Source organism: Lepidothrix coronata, unplaced genomic scaffold (genome assembly GCF_001604755.1).
Source record: "Lepidothrix coronata isolate B3197 unplaced genomic scaffold, Lepidothrix_coronata-1.0 Scaffold113, whole genome shotgun sequence".
In the NCBI taxonomy this organism is placed as follows: Eukaryota; Metazoa; Chordata; class Aves; order Passeriformes; family Pipridae; genus Lepidothrix; species Lepidothrix coronata.
In genome coordinates, this window is record NW_016690293.1 from 49,899 (window position 1) to 72,724 (window position 22,826).

The 22,826-nt window shown below is 37.0% G+C and overlaps 1 protein-coding gene across 2 annotated transcripts in view; it reads left to right on the forward strand.

Annotated features, from left to right (window-relative positions):
• The first annotated feature begins 365 nt into the window (after positions 1-365).
• Positions 366-22,826, forward strand: part of WDR35 (WD repeat domain 35) — a 44,812-nt gene continuing 22,351 nt past the window's right edge. Inside the window, exons 1-12 of one of the 2 annotated variants that reach the window (XM_017824829.1) lie at positions 366-468; positions 1,058-1,175; positions 1,922-1,993; positions 3,938-4,030; positions 5,425-5,553; positions 5,774-5,907; positions 7,479-7,644; positions 7,741-7,880; positions 9,926-10,051; positions 13,281-13,466; positions 14,031-14,063; positions 16,081-16,141. In XM_017824829.1, the coding sequence (XP_017680318.1) occupies positions 445-468; positions 1,058-1,175; positions 1,922-1,993; positions 3,938-4,030; positions 5,425-5,553; positions 5,774-5,907; positions 7,479-7,644; positions 7,741-7,880; positions 9,926-10,051; positions 13,281-13,466; positions 14,031-14,063; positions 16,081-16,141 (1,282 nt within the window). In that variant the 5' untranslated portion in view covers positions 366-444. The remainder of the gene's footprint in view (positions 469-1,057; positions 1,176-1,921; positions 1,994-3,937; positions 4,031-5,424; positions 5,554-5,773; positions 5,908-7,478; positions 7,645-7,740; positions 7,881-9,925; positions 10,052-13,280; positions 13,467-14,030; positions 14,064-16,080; positions 16,142-22,826) is intronic. The other variant, XM_017824831.1, reaches the window with a different exon arrangement.

The following is a 22,826-nucleotide window of genomic DNA, read 5'->3' on the forward strand; positions in this document are numbered from 1 at the left end:
TAGTGGAAGGTGTCCCTGCCCATGGCATGGGGATTGGAACTTTAAGGTCCCTTCCAACCATTTGTGATTCTATGTTGATAAAAGTTACACTCCAAACGCCGCGCGCACAGAACTTGGGGTTCACAAGCTTTGGGATTTTCCTTCGCGTAGAAGCAGAGTGACCTTTATTAACGCATAACCAAGCCGAGCACTACCGACAGTGGCTGTGCCGCGAACGAAGCCCCTGCCAGAGCCCCTGCCAGAGCCCGCGGCTCCACTGCCCCGGTCCCTCACGGCCCCGCCCCGGAGCATCCCGTTCGCGGCGGCGGGGCGGGCACAGCCCGCTAATGGCGCCCGTCCGCTCCTCTCCGGAAGCGGCGCCATTTCCGCGCCCGTTGCCAGGGAGACGCGGCGGCCGCGCTGCCGTGCGGGGCGGCCCGGGCCCGCTCCCTTTGCTCCGCCGCGATGTTCATCTACCTGTGCAAGAAGGTGCTCCTGGGGCACGGGGGACACGCGGGGCGCGGACGGCTCTGGGGGAGAGGGAGCTCCCCACTCGCTCCCTGTCTCACCCGGGAGCTCCCCGGGATCGGGAGCGCGGAGCCCTGAGGGACCCGCGGGGTCTCTCCCGCTGCGGGCCGTCTGGTCCCGGTGCAGCGCTTCCCAGAACGTTGCCCTGCTCTGTCCCCTCAGCTCCATCGGCCTGGGATTGGGGCTTGGGGTTCGGTCTCCAGTGTTCCAGCTGCTCCCGCAGCTCCGCAGCTGCTCCCTCGGGATGCTTTGGACACGGCTGGAGACCGAAGCCCTGTGCACTGTGTGACCCCTCTGTCCTCTGTCAGCACACCTTTGAAGGTGTCCTGATATTCTTATTTACTGCATGTGTTCGACTGCTCGAGTGTGGCACAGCTCCGCTAGTGCTTGTAGTTCTCTCTTCTGTCTCTTTTTGCGTGTACTGCTCTGTTAATAGAAATAAATTTGTCTCACGTGCTGTCGTAGGTGTCCTTTAGGTGTTCAAGTAGATCATGTGAAATAAAACGTGATTCTTGCAATTGTGTAGAGATACAAAGGACTTCTTTTTCAGATTGCAATTCCCGGTAATGTTCGCTTAAAATGTATTTCCTGGAATAAGAATCAAGGTTTCATAGCCTGTGGTGGAGAGGACGGATTGCTGAAAGTTCTAAAATTAGAAACACAAACAGGTAAATGAGGGTTTTTATTTTTTTTTCTTTTTAAAGAACAACAACTACCACACTTTAGAAAGTATAACTTCTTCCACAGGTTACCTGTTGATATGGCATGTGTTTTAAATCTGTACCTGGCTAGTTACATGTTTGCACTAACATAAAATTCTTTCATTACTTTAATTTGAACAGTTTTTCTTCAGCTGGTCTTACATGATGCATTTGTAATTTGCCTGTTATATCTGCTGATGTTTTCTTCAGTGCTTCTGCTTCTTTTTTCAGGGCATGTATTTAATTCTTGTTCTTTTTGTGTAGACTTTCCCTTTATTTTGGAACTTTTTTCATGATTTTTGTTTGAATGCTCTCTGTCTGCCACCTTAGTAATTTCTGGGAGAAAGTTGTGTATTTTCATTTAAATAAATATGTTCCAAGAAAAGTAAAATCTATTCTCAAAATTTTTTAAACCTTTTTCTGAATGTAATAAAATGTGATAGCCACAGCTGTTGTTGTGGGGGATTTTGTTTATTTTGTTGTGTTTTTTTTCCTGAAAGAGTGCTAGACCATAAAGCATATCTCAATTGGGATGACAGATGTCAATAGTGAGCACATTGAGCTGACGGGTGGGAAATTCAGCCTGCGGTTACCATTTACATATTTTAGGTGATTTATTGATGTAAATAGTGATTAGAGCTGCAGTATTCATAGAGACACAATAATATGTATGGTTTGCTAGGTTTATTTTTATATGATTTTTGTTATTTTAGATGAAGCAAAAATAAAGGGACTGGCAGCTCCTAGCAATGTTTCTGTCAATCAAACTCTTGAAGGTCACAGTGGTAAGTGTATTTAGGCATTTAATCTACCTTTGGTTAGAATAAAAAGATACAAGATTTGTAAAGCTGATAGAGTAATTTTGGTATAACTTTTTATTTTAAGCCTGAAATAAAGGTTAGCAGTATTCAACTTGGGTATGTAACAGCTTGGCTGTCAAGTTATCTGATGAAAGACCTGCAGTCAATATTTCATGATCTTAAGTGAATCACTGGGTTGGGAATCAAACTAATGCAGCCTTCCCTCAGTTCTCCTGGCTGATTTTGTATGTGTGGAGCAGAGTGCATCCTGCACAGAAAAATCTCTCTCTGCCTGGTATGATTTCCAGTTTGCTTATGGATTTTGCAAGGTTAAGTCTGAACTTGGACATCACGGCCTAACTTGTGTTTTGTATTACCTCAATTTTGATTTTTCCATATTATTTGGTGCCCACTCATTATCTTGAGAAGGAAATGTTGATTTCTGTTTAAGTGGGTGATGCTGTTGTATGTGCTATACATACAAAGAGGGACTTTTGTTGTTGTTGCTTTTAGGTTTTTCTTAATTGTGCAGTGTTACTGGTATAGTACTTGTTGTTTCTGACTTCAGCATGGCTAATATGGAAGTGCTACTCTGTTGTGTGGGACAGGAAGATATTTTTAAGTATTTACATAAAAGATCATGATACATTTGCTTCTGTACATTTGTTCACACACTGCCTTGGTAGATGAAGATAAAGAATGCTTTATGGTGGAAAAGATAGCAGTTGATGCTGGAATTGGTGAGTTAAAAAAAAAGAACAACAATTTTCTGTCACACTGTATATATAAAGTTTTAAATTCCATATGATAGGGTAAAATCTCAAATGACAATAAAAGCCTTAAGCATTTTTTCTAGTGATTCATATGTGGATAAGTCCATTTGGTTTGTTTATATAGTGTCTGTGTGATTTGCCTATATGTTATGGTAACTTTACATTTTCTTCTGAAGAAATCAAAATTAGTTCAGTAAACCTTAACTCTGTCTTAAATATATCTTCATTTTCCCTTTATTGATGAATTACAGAATGTATACATGCTTAAACTGCAGTATAGTGTACAGACAAAGTTTTTCCCATGGACAACGGGATATGAAGAGAATGCTAAAATCCTTGCATTATTTGAAGAAATTGACTTTTAATGAGGATTTGCATTTGAAACCTGCCAAGAGTCAGGTTATTTTAGAGACCTGGTTAAATAGGATTGGAACGAATAAATTGTGAGGAATTGATTTAGAGGATACTTTGAATGGATGTTTTCAATTCTGAATAGATCACTGTTACCTTAAAAATCCCTGAAATTCAGGATATCTCTGATTGCATCTGGTGATAAAGTTCATGAATGAAATACTGTAATATGGAAAGGATACATAGAAAATGGGTGACTAATAGTAATGGCATGAAAAAGCATGATGCAACTTCATATCCAGTATGGAACTGATGAAATAAGATTTGAAGATGATTCAAGTCAAATATTTATGAGTAGGATCCCATATGAGACTTGAGGGTCTGACAGAGTTGTGTGTAGAGTGCTCTTGGTAATTGTGAAGGAGATTTTGTTTTAAAAGCGCAGCACTAGTGAGGATCAAATTATTAAGAGAAAGAAAAAACCCACAAATTCCTATGACAGTGAAGGTTTGTCAGTGTCCCAGACTGTCAGAGGCGGTCAGAAACCACCATTATTTGGGTTTTGCTTGGAAGCAACATTCCGAGCAGGATTTGGAGAGGATGTTACTCAAGTAGGTGAATACAGAAGCAAAAGGAGCTGTTGAGCAGAATTTTAAAAGAGGAAACCAGTGGTACAGAAAGAATACAACTAAGTCAAAGTCAGCAGTGTAAATCTCTGAAAAGCTTCAGGTTGGTTGAGTGGGATGTGGTGGTTTTTGTTAACTTACTTAAGTATTGTCAATTAAAAATTTGTATCGCTTTCTAGGTTTTGTGCAGGTTGTGACGTGGAATGAACAGTATCAAAAACTGACTACCAGTGATCAAAATGGCCTCATCATTGTGTGGATGCTGTACAAAGGTATTCTGCAGGATAAACTTGAGATGAGATAATATTCCATGTTGTGAGAAATGTTTGGGTTTTTTTTTTTAACCCCCTAGAAATTTTTACGATTCTTTTTCAGAGTTTTTATTTTGTAGATTGTAAAGCTCAAAATAGTTTTAAAACAATTCCTGAGTTTTTATTATAATACTTGTCTACAAAAGGCATTTATACTGCAGACCTCCCTTGAGAGAATGTATCAGTTCTTAGCCATATGCTTGATAAACTGCTCTAAATTTCTTATCTCTGTTACTTTATTCCCTTGGAGGAAAATAATATATTGTGCATCAAGTGCAAACATATTGGTAGAACTGCAAGAACTTAGCAACCCTGCTTAGAGCATCAATTAAATACTTCCATAAAAACAATCTTTAGAAATGTTTAATTAAGGCAGTAAACTAATATGACTAAGCAATGTATTGCTGTAATCATCTTTAATTACTCTTGACTTTTTCACAGTTCCATGTACTACTTTGGTGCACTTCAATTCATTTGAAAGCCAGCAAACCTCACAGTCAAGTTAACCACTGCCCAACATATGTGGGAAAAAAATAAAATAAAGGGTTTTCTTTTTCTCTTGGGGATTTTAGTTTAATGAAAAATGAAAACAAATAAAATCTCATCTTAGTTTTGCATTTCAAGAATAATAACTATAACTCAATTAGTCTTTCTACCTGATAATGTGGTGACCACTGTCACATAAATAAGCTCATAATTTAGGGAAATATTCAGTAAATTACTTACTACCTGTTCCTAGCAAAGATGGTTGTTCTCTCTGATAATGTTTCCTAGTGTATTCTTGTCAGTTCTGAAATTACTTAAGCACAGAGCTCTTCCTGTAGGGCCCCTCTTGGGCTTTGGCTCCCCTTTCTAATTCTTCATTTGTTAGTATTCATTTCAGAAATAAGCTGCTCACATCTGAACACTGGTTTTCACAATAATTATATCTGTGTCTTCTGGAGGACACTGTCTTGCTAGACTTTTACTGAAAGGGCAGAACTTTCTTTCCAAAGATCAATTCTTTTCCAAAACTTACTACTTCTGTAGCTTTTTGTTGTATATTGCATTGCAGAGTCACGTGTAACTTACTGCCTCATGTTTACTTAAAAACACCATTCTTGGGTTTTTCTATTTCATTGAGCACCTAATTTGATTGCTTGGGAACTTTTATAAGCCGTATTATGTTTAACTTGTGGTTTTTTACAACATCTTCAGGAATTCATATGGCTAAGAAATATCATTACTATCTCATTTGCATACCTTTTTAATAAAGAGTAGCTTAATTTTGAATTCAGTGATTAGTGTGTATCTTGAATCCTCTAGAGGATTATCAAATCACAAGTGTAACTCACTTTTTCATTCACTACTAATAGGTGCTTGGTATGAAGAGATGATTAACAACAGAAATAAATCAGTTGTTCGAAGTATGAGCTGGAACGCTGACGGACAAAAGATTTGTATTGTATATGAAGATGGAGCTGTGATTGTTGGATCAGTGGATGGTAAAATTTAAGCTCTACTAATTGTTTCGTTGTTACACAACTTCTGTTTGCAGTGTTATATACACAGTGGCCCTGTTTCTCTAGGTAAATAAAATTAATAGTTACTTACTAATTGTTACTTTGACTTTCTTTAGCTGTTTTAGTGTTTACATCGGTAACTTGCATCCTGTTTTTGATTTTTGTGGTGTATTTATTAAGTACAAACAATATTCTGTTACAGGCAATCGCATTTGGGGAAAAGACTTGAAAGGTTCCCACCTGTGCCACGTGGCTTGGTCCTCTGATAGCAAAGTTTTACTCTTTGGAATGGCAAATGGAGAGGTTCACATTTATGACAATCAGGGAAATTTTATTGTAAGTTCATACTGGTGTAATTAAGGTATTAACTTCAACAGGCATCAAAGCTTACTTCGTCTTAATTTATTTCATGTTCATTTGTTTGTTTAGTTGGTCGACTTCAGTACTGAGAACTGGACAATGTCTGGTGCACAGAGCTTTTATTCAAGAGTTCTACAGCTTTTAATTATTCCTTTTTTTGATAGCTAAATGAATGTCACATCAACTAATGCCTTTTTGCCTTGGAATAGTTACTGAAAACGTAAAAGTAGGAATGGTCACACTAAAGAAATTAAATGAGGCTCTTTAGGACATCTGAAAATCTTTTATTTTTGAAGCTGTTTGTGATGATAGGTCAGATTTAATATTTTTTAGCTATCGTTTTTTCTTACTTTCATTAAAGTAAGAGGAACTAATTGGAGGAACTAATGCTGGCTTAAAGGATAGTAACTTCTTACAGCTTCTGCTTCTGAAAGTACTAGCTTGCTTTCAGAAAGAAGCAGTATTTTATTTTCCTATTGCTCCTATTATTCTTTATTACATAAGGAATGTTGCATGCTTTAGAGAAAACCTGGTAGCGAGTGGGAGAATGAAAGGAGATAACTATAGGATATTATTGCATTCCTACAACCTAGGTTTGTTTATTTATTTATTTATTTATATTTGTCTACTTACTTGGACTACTGGAATATGACTATGACAAAATCCTAACTAGAAATAAAACATTGACTTTAAAAAGAGGTATTTGGGACCATGTTCTTAACTTTCAGATGCTTAATATGGCAAATTTTCTCCTCCTTTCCATTGCCTCCCTAAGAAAGTATCTGTTACCCTTCCTATTTTCTTTTCTTTGACCTCCCACTGTATCTTTCTTTCTTCCCACTATGTGAGTCATGGTGTTTCCAACTGCTACAAATTACTGAAATTCTTTAAATAATTTGTTGTCACTTCCCCCACCATATCAACAATATGTATGGTTGTGCTGTCTCTTCTCCTCCCCCCTCTCTCCCACAGGTTACCTGGTATCCCTCTTTGAACTGATCCAGGAATACTCTTACCTTTCAGAAAAAGCCCTTATATGTGTTACCAGGCATCCTATGCTAATTATTGCAAAAGTTATCTTACTTTAATTGGTATTCTAATTTGGACATTTATTTTTTTCCACTTATTTTTATATGTTATTCAGCAGACTTTTATTAAGAAAACGCTCAGAAATGGTTTATTTTTAAACAAAAAAACAACGTGGCCAGGAATGGTTTGAAATTATTATTTTTTTTTTTTTTCAAAGCTCCAGCAGGGTTCCATGTGTTACACACGTGTGTGTGTGTGTGGTGGGGTTTTTTATGTTGTTCGTTTTCTTTGTTTTTCAGTTATTTTTCAAAGACTGAAAATGCCAACATTAAGGTACTTCTTTGTAGTTAAAAATATGTTTTCATATGTCTGATCTGGCTTTGATTGTATAAGGAAGTTTTTTAAACCCGTGAAATTCTGAGAACTTGAAAATTTTTCTCTGGACAGGAAAACAATTTTGCTTAGGCATCTGGTTTTTTGCAAGCTGTATATGACTTTAATTAATCATTCTTATCTAGGTGAAAATGAAGCTGAGTTGTTTGGTGAACTTAACTGGAGCATTCAGTATTGCTGGGATACATTGGTATCACGGCACCGAAGGCTACATTGAACCAGATTGTCCTTGCCTTGCTGTCTGTTATGACAATGGAAGATGCCAGATAATGAGGAATGAGAATGACTACAGTAGGTACAAAATGTGGGATGCGAGTTACTGAGCTCTTCTTGACCCAAAATGTCTACTTGTGTTGATATTCGTAATGTTTATTCCTTAAAAACTAGATCCTGTTTTGATTGACACTGGTATGAACGTAGTGTGTATTCAGTGGAACCCCTGTGGAAGTGTATTGGCAGTGGCAGGCTCCCTGAAAGGAACTTCTCAAGATGCCAACATTGTGCAGTTCTATACTCCCTTTGGTGAGGTAAAAATATTTGATATACTCAAATAATGTAAATATGTTTTGTTTTGTTTTTTTTTAATCTTAGTATGTCTTGTCTATATGGTCATTACTGGTGGAATTTGGATGCCAAAATGCAGGTGTTTAGTGTGTTCGACATGCTCCAGGTTATCTGGGATATCCAGGTGGATCTGGAAAGATGACATGGGACCAAGTGCCCTTTTAGAACAGCAAGACAGTGGCCAGCATGAAAATCCGAGTGCATCTCGTAACACACTAAATGCTGGGATATGTGCGGTGTCTAACGTGGAACACCTGACTCAGACACCACAGCTCAGACTATAGACAGTAAGTGATTTGGAGCTTAGGCAGCAGTCAAGATGTCAACATTTGTGTATCAAATCCAGAGGTACTTGCCTTTTTACACTGTGTACAAGACCAGGACATCTCTAGATTAGGGGCTTAAAACATGGCGGTGAAAGATCCCCTCTATTTTTATGGAATCAGTAAAACCGAGAAAACAGCATCCGGTGTCAGTAAAAGGAATGGTTCAGAAACCTCAGAAAAGGTAAACTGTTTCTAGTCTTCTTCGTATGGCTGTTGGGGATATTGTTTTGTAACTATATTTTGTACATGTCTTTTTTATAGTATGTTAAATATTTGATTGTTGAGAGACAACTTTCCAATATATTTTTGTTTATGGTGCTAGTTTTGCCTTGCTGAGTAATTTCAGGTAATTTCCCTTTCCCTCCTAGGAATGTATCTGGAAATCAGTTAGTTGGTGTTATTCATGACTGTGAGGAAGGTTGTCCCTTGTACAGAGGAAGTAATGGCCAGCTCTGAGTTGTGCTGTGAAAGGGGTTAAGATCCAGCATCATTTGTAGGGGCTTCCGTAGCTGACAGTATTTAATAGAACCAAAGTTTTGACAATAATGTTACATCTCTAGTTGCTAATGTCCTTCAGATTAACTGAAACTGGTGTTCCAGATTTTGTATTTAGTGTTTAGAAGTAAATTCTTTAGGTTTTAGAATTGTTTTGTTCTAGTTCTGATACTTAGATATGAACTTAACTTTTTGGAAGATGGTATTTCCTGTGAATAATGTGTGACGAGTATTTTGACTTGGTATTTGCATCTGGTCAGAGGCACAAAATGGGTACTGATAACAGTTTCTAGAGGCCCAAAGTTTTGCCCTCAAAAGGAATCTGAGCATGTATCAGTATTCCACTCAGTAAAATGTTATATTTATTTAAAGCCTAAGATTATTCAACATCTTACAGTAAACAGTAGATTAGTATATCCTTTATTACATTAATCTACATTATTTGCAAACAAAAAGATACCAAAAAGAAGTTCTCTGTGGGACTGTTTTGAAACATTATTTTTTTCCCCAATTGTTTCCTTCATTCAATTTCAAATTCTTCAACAAAGTAAAGATCTTAAAAAAAGATGGAAAGCGTAATAACTGCCTTTCTTAGACTCTTTTTGAAAAGGAATAGCGAAGAGGAAAACATCCATTGCCTCACTGCAAATTGTGTACCTATGCAGCTAATTCATTATATGCTCTTGACATAGATTAGCAATATGTTTTTATTTGATTAAACTATCAGCTGTAGTTAGGGGTGTTGTGCGTCAACTGACTAATACATTTCCAGCATCAATGAAACTTCTCAGGCATGTCAGGATTGCTACTATTATTATGTTTGTTTTAGTTGTGACTGAAATTACAAAGGTGATTCAAGTTACCAGCCAAAGGAATAAACGTTTATACTGTTGTTCTCCATCTACTCTTTATCTTTGTAAGCTTGAACTCTCACTGAGTCCTGATTTTGCTTTCTCTCTGGGAAAAACCACACACCAATCCTGAAGCAAAAGAACACTTTATGGTACTGCATGTTAAATATCTCCCTCATTGCTTACATATGTGTTGCAATTTGAGAGTCATCATGGAGTACTGTTAAGAAGATCTGTGTTTTTCTTCATCCACTATCACAACTGTTGCTTATCTATTTTAAAAAAGGTTTTCCTGTGATAAATTCAGATTCTTTTTCTTTCCTTGTTTTAACCAAGCATTTACATACACTGAAAGTTCCTGGCAAACAAATATCCTCCTTGTCTTGGGAGGGAGGTGGACTGAAAATTGCACTGGCTGTCGATTATTACATATATTTTGCAAACATCCGTCCACATTACAAGGTATGTAGTAAAGTGACACTTAATTGTATTAATAAGTTTCCTGTTATTTCTTTTCTTTCTGAACAGGTTGAAAGAGTAGTTTGGTCTCATATATGTCTATCAGTGCTTAACTTATGATTACTGCTTGACTAACACTACTGACTTGAAGGTTTATTGGAGTCTGAGTGTCTGTCTTGGTGATGGAATTGATTTATTCATTGCTTTTACAATGAATTTTTGATTTTATTTTCATAATAAGGAAATGTATGCATTATTAATATTAACAGAATTAGGCACAATTCTAAATTTGGTAGTAATTGAGGCTGTCATGTAGGTAAGGCTCCAGTGTTTTCATTGCTGTTTGGTCAACCAAAGTGGGCTGAGTGATACAATGGGAATTATTTGAGCCGTGCTTTTACTGTCATTTTTTCTGGTGGTGAATTATTAGTTTGAACCAGGAGACTTGTGTAGAAACCTGAACAGTAGAAATGAATATAACTCGATAGACATCCTACTAATATTTCAATTCCCAGTATACTTTTTAGAAGTGTGTATTCACAGCTAGTTGTAAATAATGTTTTTATCTTGACTGTCATCTGGGTTTTTTCGTTTGTTTAGTTGGTTTTTGGTTTTGTTTTTTTTAAGAGTTAAGACTATTTCACTTAAATTTACAGTTTAACAAAAAGTAGCAAGTACTTTCCAGTATGCAGTATTGTGTTGGTTTTTTTTTTTTCCCCAGCACAAGGTATGTTCTTTAATCATCAGTGTGTAACCACTGTGATTACAGAGAGGGAGAATGCAATGTGAGGAACATATTGCAGATATATTGAAATGTATTGTTCCACTTGGTTGTGAAAAACCGGTGGTCAGAGAGTTATAAACACAAATCTGCTAGGAAGCAGTCTCAAATAATTTGTTGTAAATCTGCTGGAAAAGACTTTCGAAATTTGAGCTGGAAATTAGTCTTGCAGGAAATGCTACCTAATGTTTATTTTGGGAAATGTCTAACAGCTGGAACACAGGCCTGTTGCTTTCTCTTAAACTTATCAGTATCTATGAAACCATGTGTATTTCAGGATCTGGCATGGTTTGCAAATTAATATTTGGAAGTCTTAGTTTTAGAAACTGCATGTGTAAGCTCTTTCCCCCTTTCTTTCACTTGAAGTGGAAAAAGATGTGTTCAAATTATTTTATTTCTGCAGCAAATAAACTCTTAATGTGTTGGTAGTATACTCAGTTTCAATGTTAAATATATTTTTATTGGTGAATGATACATGTTTTCCTTCAATAAATAATACACATTACTTCTGCTAGGTTCTGATTATATCAGTAACTCCCTTTTAGGAAGTATGTGTTCTAAAAGGTGGCAGTCAGTAAGTGGGAGTGATTCAAAGCTGTTACTAATTTAGGCTGGATTGGAATTAATGACCTGGAGATGAAGTGTTAGTATCACATTACCCCTCCACTGAATAATCTGGTTTCCCCTGTTTTTTTTCTTTTACATAAGTATGAGTGTAATAAGAGAAAGGTGGTTCTAAGTTAATATGACAGTAAAACCTATGCATTGAGCTGATCTTTTTTTAAACTATTAATAGTTTACATAGTATTTTTTTTTTGAGCTGTAATACTAACTTAAGAGTCTATAGCTGTAGTTACATTTCTTCTGGTGTACATTACCTTGTAGAAATCTACATTCCACCATGTAGAAATGTCATCATCCAGCATTCTGGGGTCCTTTGCCACTTCTTGAAATCAGTTTTATGTTTGACAAACACGATTTACAGTTACCTCATAACTTACTCCTTTCGTATACATTTTGAATATTCAAAGCAGTATAAGTTCCAGTTTGCATCTCTGAGAAGGACCCTGTGCATATTGTGCTTGGTTGTCAAAAACTGTTTTTATTCCAATCCTTTTACTTTTTTTCCTGTATCCAAAATGAGCTTGATTTTATTGAAAATCCAACTGATATCCTACTGATAAGATCAAGTGGGTTATATCAGTTGGGTAATTTTCATTTACATGCCTGCTGTTTCTCTGAAATATAATAATAAAGGAATGAGATTCAACTTCCAGGGCTAAAAACATGATGACTCTCCAGTGTGTTATATTTATCCATGTCCACCTAATCCCATTATTCACTTGTTTATTTACATCTCTACCTTGTGCGAAAGATAGATTTACTGATTTGTGATTCCTGGAATCATAAGGCTTTCTGCATCTGCCCACTCCTGTTCCTCTGGCTCTATTCCACAGCATTATGCTTGAATTCCATAGAATTCAACTCTGCTTGAGTGAAAACCTTTGGGTTCTGACAATTTATTGCCATTCAGTTTAGAGATCTATTCTAGAAATTCTTCTGCTGATGCTTTAGTTTATTGTCTCAGTTTCATTTCCTGTGGAGTGTGGGAACCCCTGTGGTCAGCACTCCAACAAGCCTTCTCCTCTCCCTCTCCTCCTCTCCCCTCTCTTGTGGATGCTGATGCAGAGAATTCTATTAGTTTTTCTACAATTGCATCATCATCTTTAAGTTGTTTGTTTTATATCTTTTTTATTTGACAGCTTCACCTCCTCTCTCAGATATTTTCCGATTCTGCTGCATTAGAAAATTCTATAGTTTAAATCACTTGAATGCAATAAAATGCATTTTTCTATGATATTCCATTTATTTTGCCTTTTTGCCCTTTCTCCTATTTGTTACATGAATAATTATATTCTTCTGGGAGGAAGAGAGGGTTTTTCTCATGTTAGTAATATGAAAGAGGTGATGTGAGTTATTACAGTGCTCTTATATAATTGCTTATTTTTGTCTGCTTCAGGAATTGCACTGTTTGAGGTGTTTATTATATTTCCCTTGGGAAATGAACTTTGGGTTCCCAAATCAGTAGTCATAGAGCAAGCACGTTCATGGCAAAAACCAGCATCACAGTGGGTGTTTCTCTGTACCTGCTGAAGAAGGAAGAAACACGGGGAAGTGAGATCTTGTCGTATTTTGATGTTGATCCTCCAGTTCCGAGGTTACTCTGTGTGATGGGGAGGCTTCTTCTGCCAGTTTAATATTATGGCAATGACTTATTACTGGAGTTGTGTTCACATACTTTTAATAAATCAGTTCATCACCTGACAGGTAAAAAGTATTGAATGCTGATGATGTACATGAAATAAACCCTTTCTGTCTTAGCTGTGAACAATTTATTATTGAACTCTCATCATTTCTGATAGGTTTTATCCAAATTGTCTTTCCTGGCAGTGGGGTTACTGCTCCAACACAGTTGTTTATGCCTACACCCGACCCGATCGCCCGGAATGCTGTGTAGTCTTTTGGGACACAAAAAACAACGAGAAGTATGTAAAATATGTCAAGAGCCTTCTTTCCATAACAACTTATGGAGACTTCTGTGTTTTAGCAACTAAAGCAGATGAAAATCAACCTCAGGTAAAAGCCTGTCTTTTAATTTTCAGTTGAAATGCTCTGTTCCAGGTCAGTTCTTTACAGCCAGAATAAGAGGAAATGGACAAGTCTCATTCTGTCTTAGAGTTGTCAGTTGTCATTTGACAGAATGGCACTTCAATGGGCTCAGTGTTTAAAAACAAAGAACCCCAACAAACAACAAAGAAACTGATTAACTGCCTCTACAGTTTAACTCCTTGTAGCCACTAGTAACCTAATAAAACTGCAGACTTCCAGATTAGTGTTTCTTCAGAAATATTTAGAACAGTTCTCCAGAGACAAGCTAAAAGCAGGAGAGCATCAGAATGGTAATGAATATTTCATCAGTCAGAAATGGGAAAAAGGGCAATTTCTTAGGTGATATAAATTACATATTACAACAAACTGCTCTGTTTATTAATTTATTTTATATGTAGCGGCAAATGATATGATAAATGTATCCTTTGGCTAATGAATGTTCATTTAGCATCATGCTAACTGTTAAATGATTTTTCTTACTGCATTTACTTCTGAATTATTTTCTATATCACTTGTATATTGCTTACAAAGGAGGAGAATGAGACAGAGTCATTTGGTGCAATGGTAAAAAAAACAATCATGCTTTAGTGCTGCTTTGCTTGATTGTGCAATAAATGGTGTACTGTCATATGGACATACATGGCAAAAAACATTTGGTGAAGTTGAGTGCAATATAATGAGTTTTTTCTGGATTGTATTTTAAAAATAGGAAACAAACAGTGAAGGGACTTAATGTAACTTTCTTGAGCATAAAGAAGAGATTTAATTTTAGCATCTGAAAATTACAGATAATAAGGATCTTTCAGTTGTTTTGAAATGGCTCCAGTGCAATTATTAACACCATGAGGGGCCCGCTTTTAGGAAATGAAGTGCACAAGTTTATGGGTAGCAGTTCATTAGAGTTGCTTTCTGAAAAACAGATTTGTTTTACAAGATTTTGGTCATTAGGATTGTGATTTCAAAATGGCAGAAAGTCCAGCAGTAGCTAATGGGGCCAAAAACCTAATTTCAGCAGGCCCTTTTTAAAGGTATTGCAAGTGGATCGTGAGTGTCAGTAAGTTAGGAAGGACTTAATGTTGATACCCATAGTAAGGCTGGATAAATCAGACAGTGCAAACTCCCTGCCCCTGGCACCGCTCTGTGTAGGTCATACAGCCTCCGTCTTGGATACTGTTACTGCATCACCCCTTGTCAGGCTCTGATCTACTGACCTGGAGTCTCAAGAGAGGACTAAAGAGGGCATAATATAAACATGATGGAAATAAAAAAGCCCAGTATGGTTTCCTGCAGAGGTGGATACTCAATATATTTTTTCTGGAAAAGAGAAATTTGAGTATGCTGGTGTAAAGTTTAACTCATGAACAAAGAAGTAAAAATGCTATCTTTGTGAGGTGCTTATTATTGGCAGAACCAGAAAAAAAAATTTTTTTAATGAAAAGAAATCCTTGTTCAGATCTTTTTCTTTGAAAGAGTGAAGTTCATATAGTAGCTGAAAAGCTAAATTGAGCTGTTCTCATGTGATTAATAAGATGTCAATCTGTTATTTTAAAGGGGTAAGCTGCACAGTTGCTCTAGTCTGCTACCACAATTACAGGAATTGTTCAGGAGGTGAAAGAGCTATGAAAAACTAATTATCTTTCATTTCCTGACAAGTCAGGGTATCAGCTCTTAGGAAATTCAAGTTTTGGTAGCCCAGTATATTTTATTTATTTTTATTTTATTTTAAGTCTAAAGATTTGACAGCAGAAGTTTCTCCTTAATGTCCACACTTGTCATTCAAGACATTTCCCTGTACAATCACTGTTAGGCTATTTTATCCTTGATTTAGGTCTGGAGAAGGAAATACATCAGCTACAACAATGAAGCATTGGTGTCTAGTCAGTTTTTATTTATTTGTACCTTCCTGAATTTAACAGCCCAATCCGAGGTTCCTGTGCTGTCAACACCTTCCCCAGCGGGATTACAAGGAGGGCAAAACTAACAAAACCCACCAGTTTTGTAGCACCTGTGATACTGCAGGGCAAAGGGAGAGCCTTATCACATTTCTGCCCACACTGTTACCTTCTCAGAGGTTCAAGGAGATGGAGGTCTGCGAAGGATAGAACAAAGGTCCTCCTAACTTGGGGGAGTTTTTAGGTTATGTTTTGCATGGACAGCTGATGAGAGTTAAGTCCCTGAGTCACTGGTGGATCATGCTCGTACATAGTCACAGTGCAGTGAGTGCCTCACACGCAGCAGGTGACACAGTGGCTCTCTTGCCCATGTCTTGTCTGTGGACCGTGCTGGTGGTACATCCTTCCTTTTGTGTTTTGTCTGGTAGATTTGCTCCTTTGCTTAAAACAGCTGGTCATTTTCTTGTTTTGTGCTTGTTCTTCATTTATAATTGGCAAATAGCTTATTACTCTCATGCTTATGCTGCTTTATATTTACTGCAGTCATAGTCCCTCTGTTTTCTGTTGCTGATCAGCATTAAGCTGTGTGACATGTGGGTTATGAGATGCACCTTCACAGAAAACCTTGTGCAGACTACTACCATATTTTTTCTAAATTAGTAATGACCCTTGCTTTTGTATCCATACAGTATGTGCTGGTTCTCTGCAATTCTATTGGCACGCCCTTGGACCCAAAATATATTGATGTTGGTAAGCAACTGGCAATAGTCTTATTCTGTTGGAATTTTTTCTAGTCTTTTTAGTTAATTTCCTATGCAAGTCTCTTTTTCAATGATATAATCACTGTGTGTTAACACCACTTCCATTCAAATGTTGTGACCTTGTGTTGTGTATGTAGTTGTAACTATGATTTTATATTGGCTTCTCCCTTCTGCTTGGAATCTCTCTAAGTAAAATAAACATGTAATCAGGAGTTCCCATGTTGTGAACTGTAATTTGTGTTGGAAATAACCTCTTAATTACTCTGTTAATAAAAACAGTGGCTCATAAAACTAGTCATATTCCTTGTAAAATTTGCTACACTTAAAAATTCTTACTTTCCCTTTTTTTTGGATGGATGTTTTTGATGATTCCAATTTTTGTTCACAACAGTGTAATTCAACTACTTTTTAGGAAAAGGTACTTTGAAGAGGGTCTAGTTTATCAGAGCAAGTGAAATAATTTGATCTGGACTTTAATTTAAAATTAACTTGTTGCTGCTTCCCAAATTCTTGAGTTTCAGTGTTGTTAATATCTCTTCCTTATCTTCCTCACAATTGTTTTATCTAAATAGTTTCAGATTATAAATTAAAATTCAATTTAAAAAAACTCCAGTGGATTATAAGAGGAGTATGAATCCAAGGGCTGAATTCCAGGCTTTCACTACTGCTTGTTTGCTGCAGGTGTGGCGCAGAACATTGCCAAGTAATTGCAAACCACTGTTTTCTGGGAATTTTGCTTGCGGATAAAGATCATTGAGGTTTTTTTCTCTTTAAATAGATGAGGGAAATGTGGACAAACTGAAAAATTAATGAGCTTTTTGATTAAGGAATCCACATTTGTTTGTTCTGGGTTTTGCTTTATTTTCGATTTATTATCCAAATAGGTCTGAATTTGGATTCAGAATAGACACTGTGAACCCCATTTGCAGTTTTTGTTTTGAAGCTTGATTCGTTGAGTAACTCTTCTGTTTTGTTGAAAGGCTAAATAATTTGTTATGAAGGTTTAGCAAAAATATTTATTTGCTTTTGAATGAGAGTCTAGTTATTTAAATGAAAAGTGTACTTATTTTTACTTTTTGAGCCTCTTAACAAAGTGATGGTAAGTAGAAGGGGTATTTGGCAGTAGACATCTAATGTGTTCCCACTGTGTTGGAAAGGTGGGATACACTGTACCCTCTGCTGTGATCAGTCATGTGGCACTTTGTGAGCACACTAAAATCCTTAGGGAAAAAACATAGCCTCTAGATGTCTGATACAGTACAGGAGCAAAGGCATACTGGAACAGGTTATGGATAAAACAATTGTTTATTGTAAACCTGGAAGAATTGCTCCCCTCTCATTTTATTAATGTAAAGGTGTCTACTTAATATGTGCATATAGCTTTGGAACTTACGTGCTCTGATTCTGCAGAAATTAGGTTTAATTTTTAATGAAACCAAAGCAAAATCTTTTCTTTGCCTGTGCCAAAAAGGGGTGTAGCCATTATGACAGGAAACCTCAAAGTTTTTTCAGTGTCAATTACCTTCTAGACCCATTGTTTCATCTTTTCTGCAAAGTGAAACTCTTTTGTCTAAGTTAATGTCATCAGAGAAGTTAGCTCCAAGCCACAGTGCTAATACTTGGTTTTAATATTAAACAACGAACAGCCATTCTGTCTGATAAAATAGATGGGAAAAGTTTTAGTAAGATAGAAATGTTAAGGAAAGTAAGAATTATTAGACAAGGAAGTAACAACAATTCACAGAAAAATATAAGTAGGGAAAAAAATCAACCAAAGACTGGAAATAGTTGAGATCATAAAGATGATTATTCTCCTTAACCAGTGCTTCTAAACAGTTTTATTCTTTATTATATATTAACTAAGTTTCTAAGTTTGTAAGTATCATTTTCTAATATTCAGTTTTTCAGTGATAGCAGCAGGAAATCAACCGTGAGTCATATATATATATATATATATATATATATGATGGAATTCATGCCTTATACTGCAGATCACAATTAAAATGAAAAGTGTCCTGTGCTGATAAATGAGTTTGATTACTTTGTCCTATGGAATGTGTATGAAATGTTGTGGAAGTTTTTAGTCTTGTAATTTCTGTTTGTGTCAGTCTGATGTCCTCTTGCCACCTTTCACAACAGGGGTGGCACATCAGAATCTTAAGGAATAAAGTGTCCAGGAAATTCAACACCAAAAATTTTATAATGAATGGAGGGAAAAAAACCCGAACAACCAACCCAAAGTCCCCAAAACCATCCCTCCTGCCGAAAGTAAAAACCCAAGCCCCAAACCTGAGCACTAAAGTAAGATGATGTGGTGGATGATAGTGGTGTGAGTTGGGTGTCTGTTGTGTCCCCCCTGTCCTGTATGTGCCTACCAGTTTCCAGAACATAACTGGCAGGTGGGATTGGGGTGGTGGGAGGAGGATTCAGGGACTTAGAGGGAGTAGTTTGTCCCATTTCTACAGCTGACATCTAAAATAAGTTCAGTGAATCATTCACAAAGGGGTCTTTTTGCTCTTTGTTGGGTACAAAGAAGCCCAGGGCAGACAGCTCATCTGTCAGAGATGTCTAAAATTAGGTGAGATGAATCCCACTCAGATGGTCAAAATTAGCTTTGCATGGACACCTCTACCTCTGCATGTAAACTTTTTGCTTGGCATTTTTCTAGTGTTCTGTTTATGTGAGCTCTCTGAATCTATCTGTGATAGTTTTATTTATATTATGAACAAAGGTATCCATTTCTTTATGATTCTTCTACTATGACCCATCTCCTACAGCTGCTTGTAAAAGAATCTTCTCCAGTGAAGACAGTTATGATGAAATGCAATTTAATTGAAAAATGCTGCTGTTATTCCAGCTGCATTTGAATTGTCCTGAAGAGATTAAACGATCTGGAAAAAGCTTCTCTTCCTTTAGCATAACTAAGCTTTCTGCAGTCTCCTGCGGTTCCCTCCAGTGTCTGAGGATCAGCTGAGTGCATGGATTTGCAATGCTCTTCCCTAGTGTGAGTTCACTTGTGAAAATGCTGGGCATTATAGCCTTCAACCTCATAGATGGGCAAATACCAGAGGTTGGGAATATTTGCATTTTTGAGTCCTGAAAATTTTCTGTAGCCTCAGTAGTTCAAGCATTACAAGCAAGTCTTTCATTGCTGTTTAGTAAACACAGCCAAAGATTCAACCTTTTTTTTTTTAATATATGCATCCTGCAAGACTGCTTTAAAGCTTGCCCACCAAAATTACAGAAGAGATTGAAGGTAAAAGTGAAAAGCAAACACCTTTAAATGCAGCAATTTTGAGCACATTGTGCTGGCTTCACCATAGTTACTTTCCTTTTCTTGTAACATTTGAAGATACAACTTTATAGAACGATTTGAAATATTTATAATGTATGGTCAGTTTGTGTGAGGGGTTGACAGCTGTACATAATCAAGGTCTTTTTGTACAGTATATCATGCTGTTTAGCACAGTTGGAGCTTCTTGGCAGTAGGATGTGTAATTGTTCCTTTGACAGCATGCTGAACTTAAGCAGCTGTCTGGCCTTGCTGAGGTCAACAGAGAGAGACGACCTTGTAAAACCTTAAGGACAGATGACCTTTCCAAAGTTCATGTAAGATTCCAGTAGGTACATAATTTCTAACAAAATCATTAGCTTTTTGTCCTGTTTATGAATGAGAAAAATCAGCATTGAATCAATTTTCAGGTCAGAGTAACCATTAATAGTTTAAGATATAAGCAGTACAAAAGTAAAATTACATATCTATTACTCAAGTGTTATTGACTTGTGAAAAAATGTATCACCTTTTTTTAAATTCTTTTTTTTTCTCTCCTTTCTACCAATACAGTTTTTCAATTTTCTTTTAGTAAAGCAATAAATTGTTGCATAAATTCTGTCCATAAAATAATTTGCTTAGGTAACTTTTGTTTTGAACTCTTGTTCTTGTTTCAGACTTCTAAGTGCCATCTTTCAGAGTGGCTTAAATACAACTTAGGTTGTCATTTTATTTGATTTTCATAAATACTTATGAAAAATGCTTTCTCATGTTGTAGGATGTCCTCAACAAGCCACTTGGTATCTGTGTGCTCCTTCCTGTTCTTGAGTGGGTGCTCTTCTCTGCCAGGAGTCTAAACTCTGTTTGACTGGCTGTAATTACTGCAATTTGAACACACACCATCTTTGGCTTTTAGCAGAGTGCCCCTTGTTGGAACAGCAATCACCTGGTGCTCTCCTGAGCATAAAGGGTTTAGTCCTCCTTGAGATTTTGGTGCCGTGCTCTTGGGCAAAGCCTCTTGGGCTTTGTCCTGGCAGGAAATTGATAGTGGAGAAAAAAGATTGCTCATTTAGGGATGCTAAGTAGCTGACAGGATATTTGAATAATGCATCTGAGAATGTGTGTTAAGGCACAACTTGTACGAATTGTCAATTTATAACATTTTATAATGTTCCAACAAAGTGCTATTAATCTCCTAATGAATTGTGACATTGTGCAATGTTTGATTCACCCCCAGGAGATGCAAATCTTAGGTTGTTGGGCTCTATGCCAGTAGTTCAAGAAAGGCTCAAAAGAAGAAGTGCTTATTTCCTACATTCTGTTGAATTTTTAATTATGTCATTAGCTTTTTAATGTTTACTTCTGCTAAAAGTGACAAAAAAGGATTAATCAGTCCTTATCTGATGAAGGGCCATCACTTCAGCTTTCTTTAGACATTGATGGATGGTTACACTTTCAGGCTGTTCCTCATATTGCTTTTTATTTTGTCCAAAGGCATTTTTCTTCCTGTGCTTCCTCTGCCTTGTGTTTGAGGTCCTTCACAATAGCTCATGTTTGCTAGCCCATAAATTAGTCTTTTCTTCATTGTCTAGCATTATTGCATTCCATCCTACTCTGGTACAAAAATTAACCAACACAGTTTCTTCTGTGCTTGTTTCACAGGCTTACAGGCTTTCTGTTGAAGTCCTTTGATGAATAACTAAATATAAACTACAGAAGGTTAAATATCTTGTTATATAATATCTTTTTAATGGAAACACAACAGATGGTATCTGTTAAGAAAAGGTCACTCAGGCTGGATTATATCATCTTCTTACATGTGCTTAGGAGCACTGACACAGGGAAGTGTTATCTTTCAAGTTTGCCTTAGTACCCAGTGAAATTCATACAACAGCCTGACCAACATACAGGTGGATTAAAGGCAGAGAGCTGGAGTCGTGCCCAGATGTCTTGCCTCCCTCCTGGATGCCTTGAAAAGGGTGACTGAGCTACATGTGAAACAGCACTTGAATTGCTGTTACTTAAAGTTGAACCCTTTAATGTAAATTATAACTGATTTTGAGTATTTCTTTGTGTTCTGTAAACTGTGTTTGTTCATGAGTTGTCTCACATGCAGTTCAGTTTTCCCAGCTGCCGCCTGACATTTTCTTCTATTTGTGAGCCAACACTTCTAGAGACATTTGAATCAAGCTCTAAAATTAGGTAGATTTTCTTGATTAGACTAAGTTCATTCCAGTTTCTCAGGAACAGCCTGTATCAGACTTGTATGAAAACAAGAGTTTAGTATTGTGTCTGTCTGTCAGACTGCTTCCTTTCCATCAGCTTTGGGTGGGATGACTTGCCTGTTTTGTGTTTCTGTATCCCATTTTTTATACTAGAAAGTATCTCAGCTTTTTCATGTGGCAAAGTAATGTAGTCATGCATAAAGTTTGTTTTCCATTTACTATTTTTATAAGATCAGACATGAAAGCAGGTGTTTTCTTACAGTTTTGAAGTGAGATGGAGTGTGTGTAGATGAAATGCAGACATTGTGGAAGGTTAGTTGAGATTCCTGGATATGTAAGAAGTAAAGCTTCTTTCCTTCAGGGAGGAGGTTTTATGAAGGAACAGTGAAGAGAAATGAGGTGAAAAGAGAAAGAAGGTCCAGAGAAAACTTACAGGGCAGTTGTTTCACATGTTGGAGTTGTTTTGATGGGGATGGTATGTTTAATACTTTTCAGTATTTGATCACTGAAAAGTAAGGCACCTGTTTAAATGTTTTCCATACATATTTTCAAGGTCTGAAAATTAAGTATTGTCTTAGTACTGAAGCTGGCTATCTGCAAAATCAGCAGGAGGAGCTAGACTATCTCAGAAGTCTACGTTTAGCATGGAAAGCTGCTATGCAGTGAAAGTGCTGAACAGAAGAGTACCCAAATATCTTGCCTTCTTCAGACTTTAGGTGCTTGCATTTCTATCTGATTAATAGTCAGAGCACAGATTCTGTGAAGGGCACTGATGCTCAAGTGAGCAGCACTGGCTGCTAAAACCAGTGCTGCTATATAAGATGGTAATACTTCTCTACACCAAAGGAAACTAAGTAGTTAAACCAGCTGCCTTGAAAGGGGTCCTAGATCTTCCTCAGCCTGAGGGAATTGAAATGAGCATCTTTCCTTTCCTAGGAAAGGAGAAATCCCATTACTTCCTTCTCTGCCCCAGCAACAGCCTAAACTTGTAGTGGCTGGGGGCATCCTTCTCTTGTGTTGAATCTATGCTGTTATGCAGTCAAGAAGGAGAACATTTTAGGAGCAGAGTGGTAGCCTGAAGGGGTTAATAGCGGGTCTATTAGCTCCCAGGATGAAGATATCGACTGGGCAAACTTTCGGGTGTATCCTTGATGATAAGGAAGTCAGTACACAGCCCT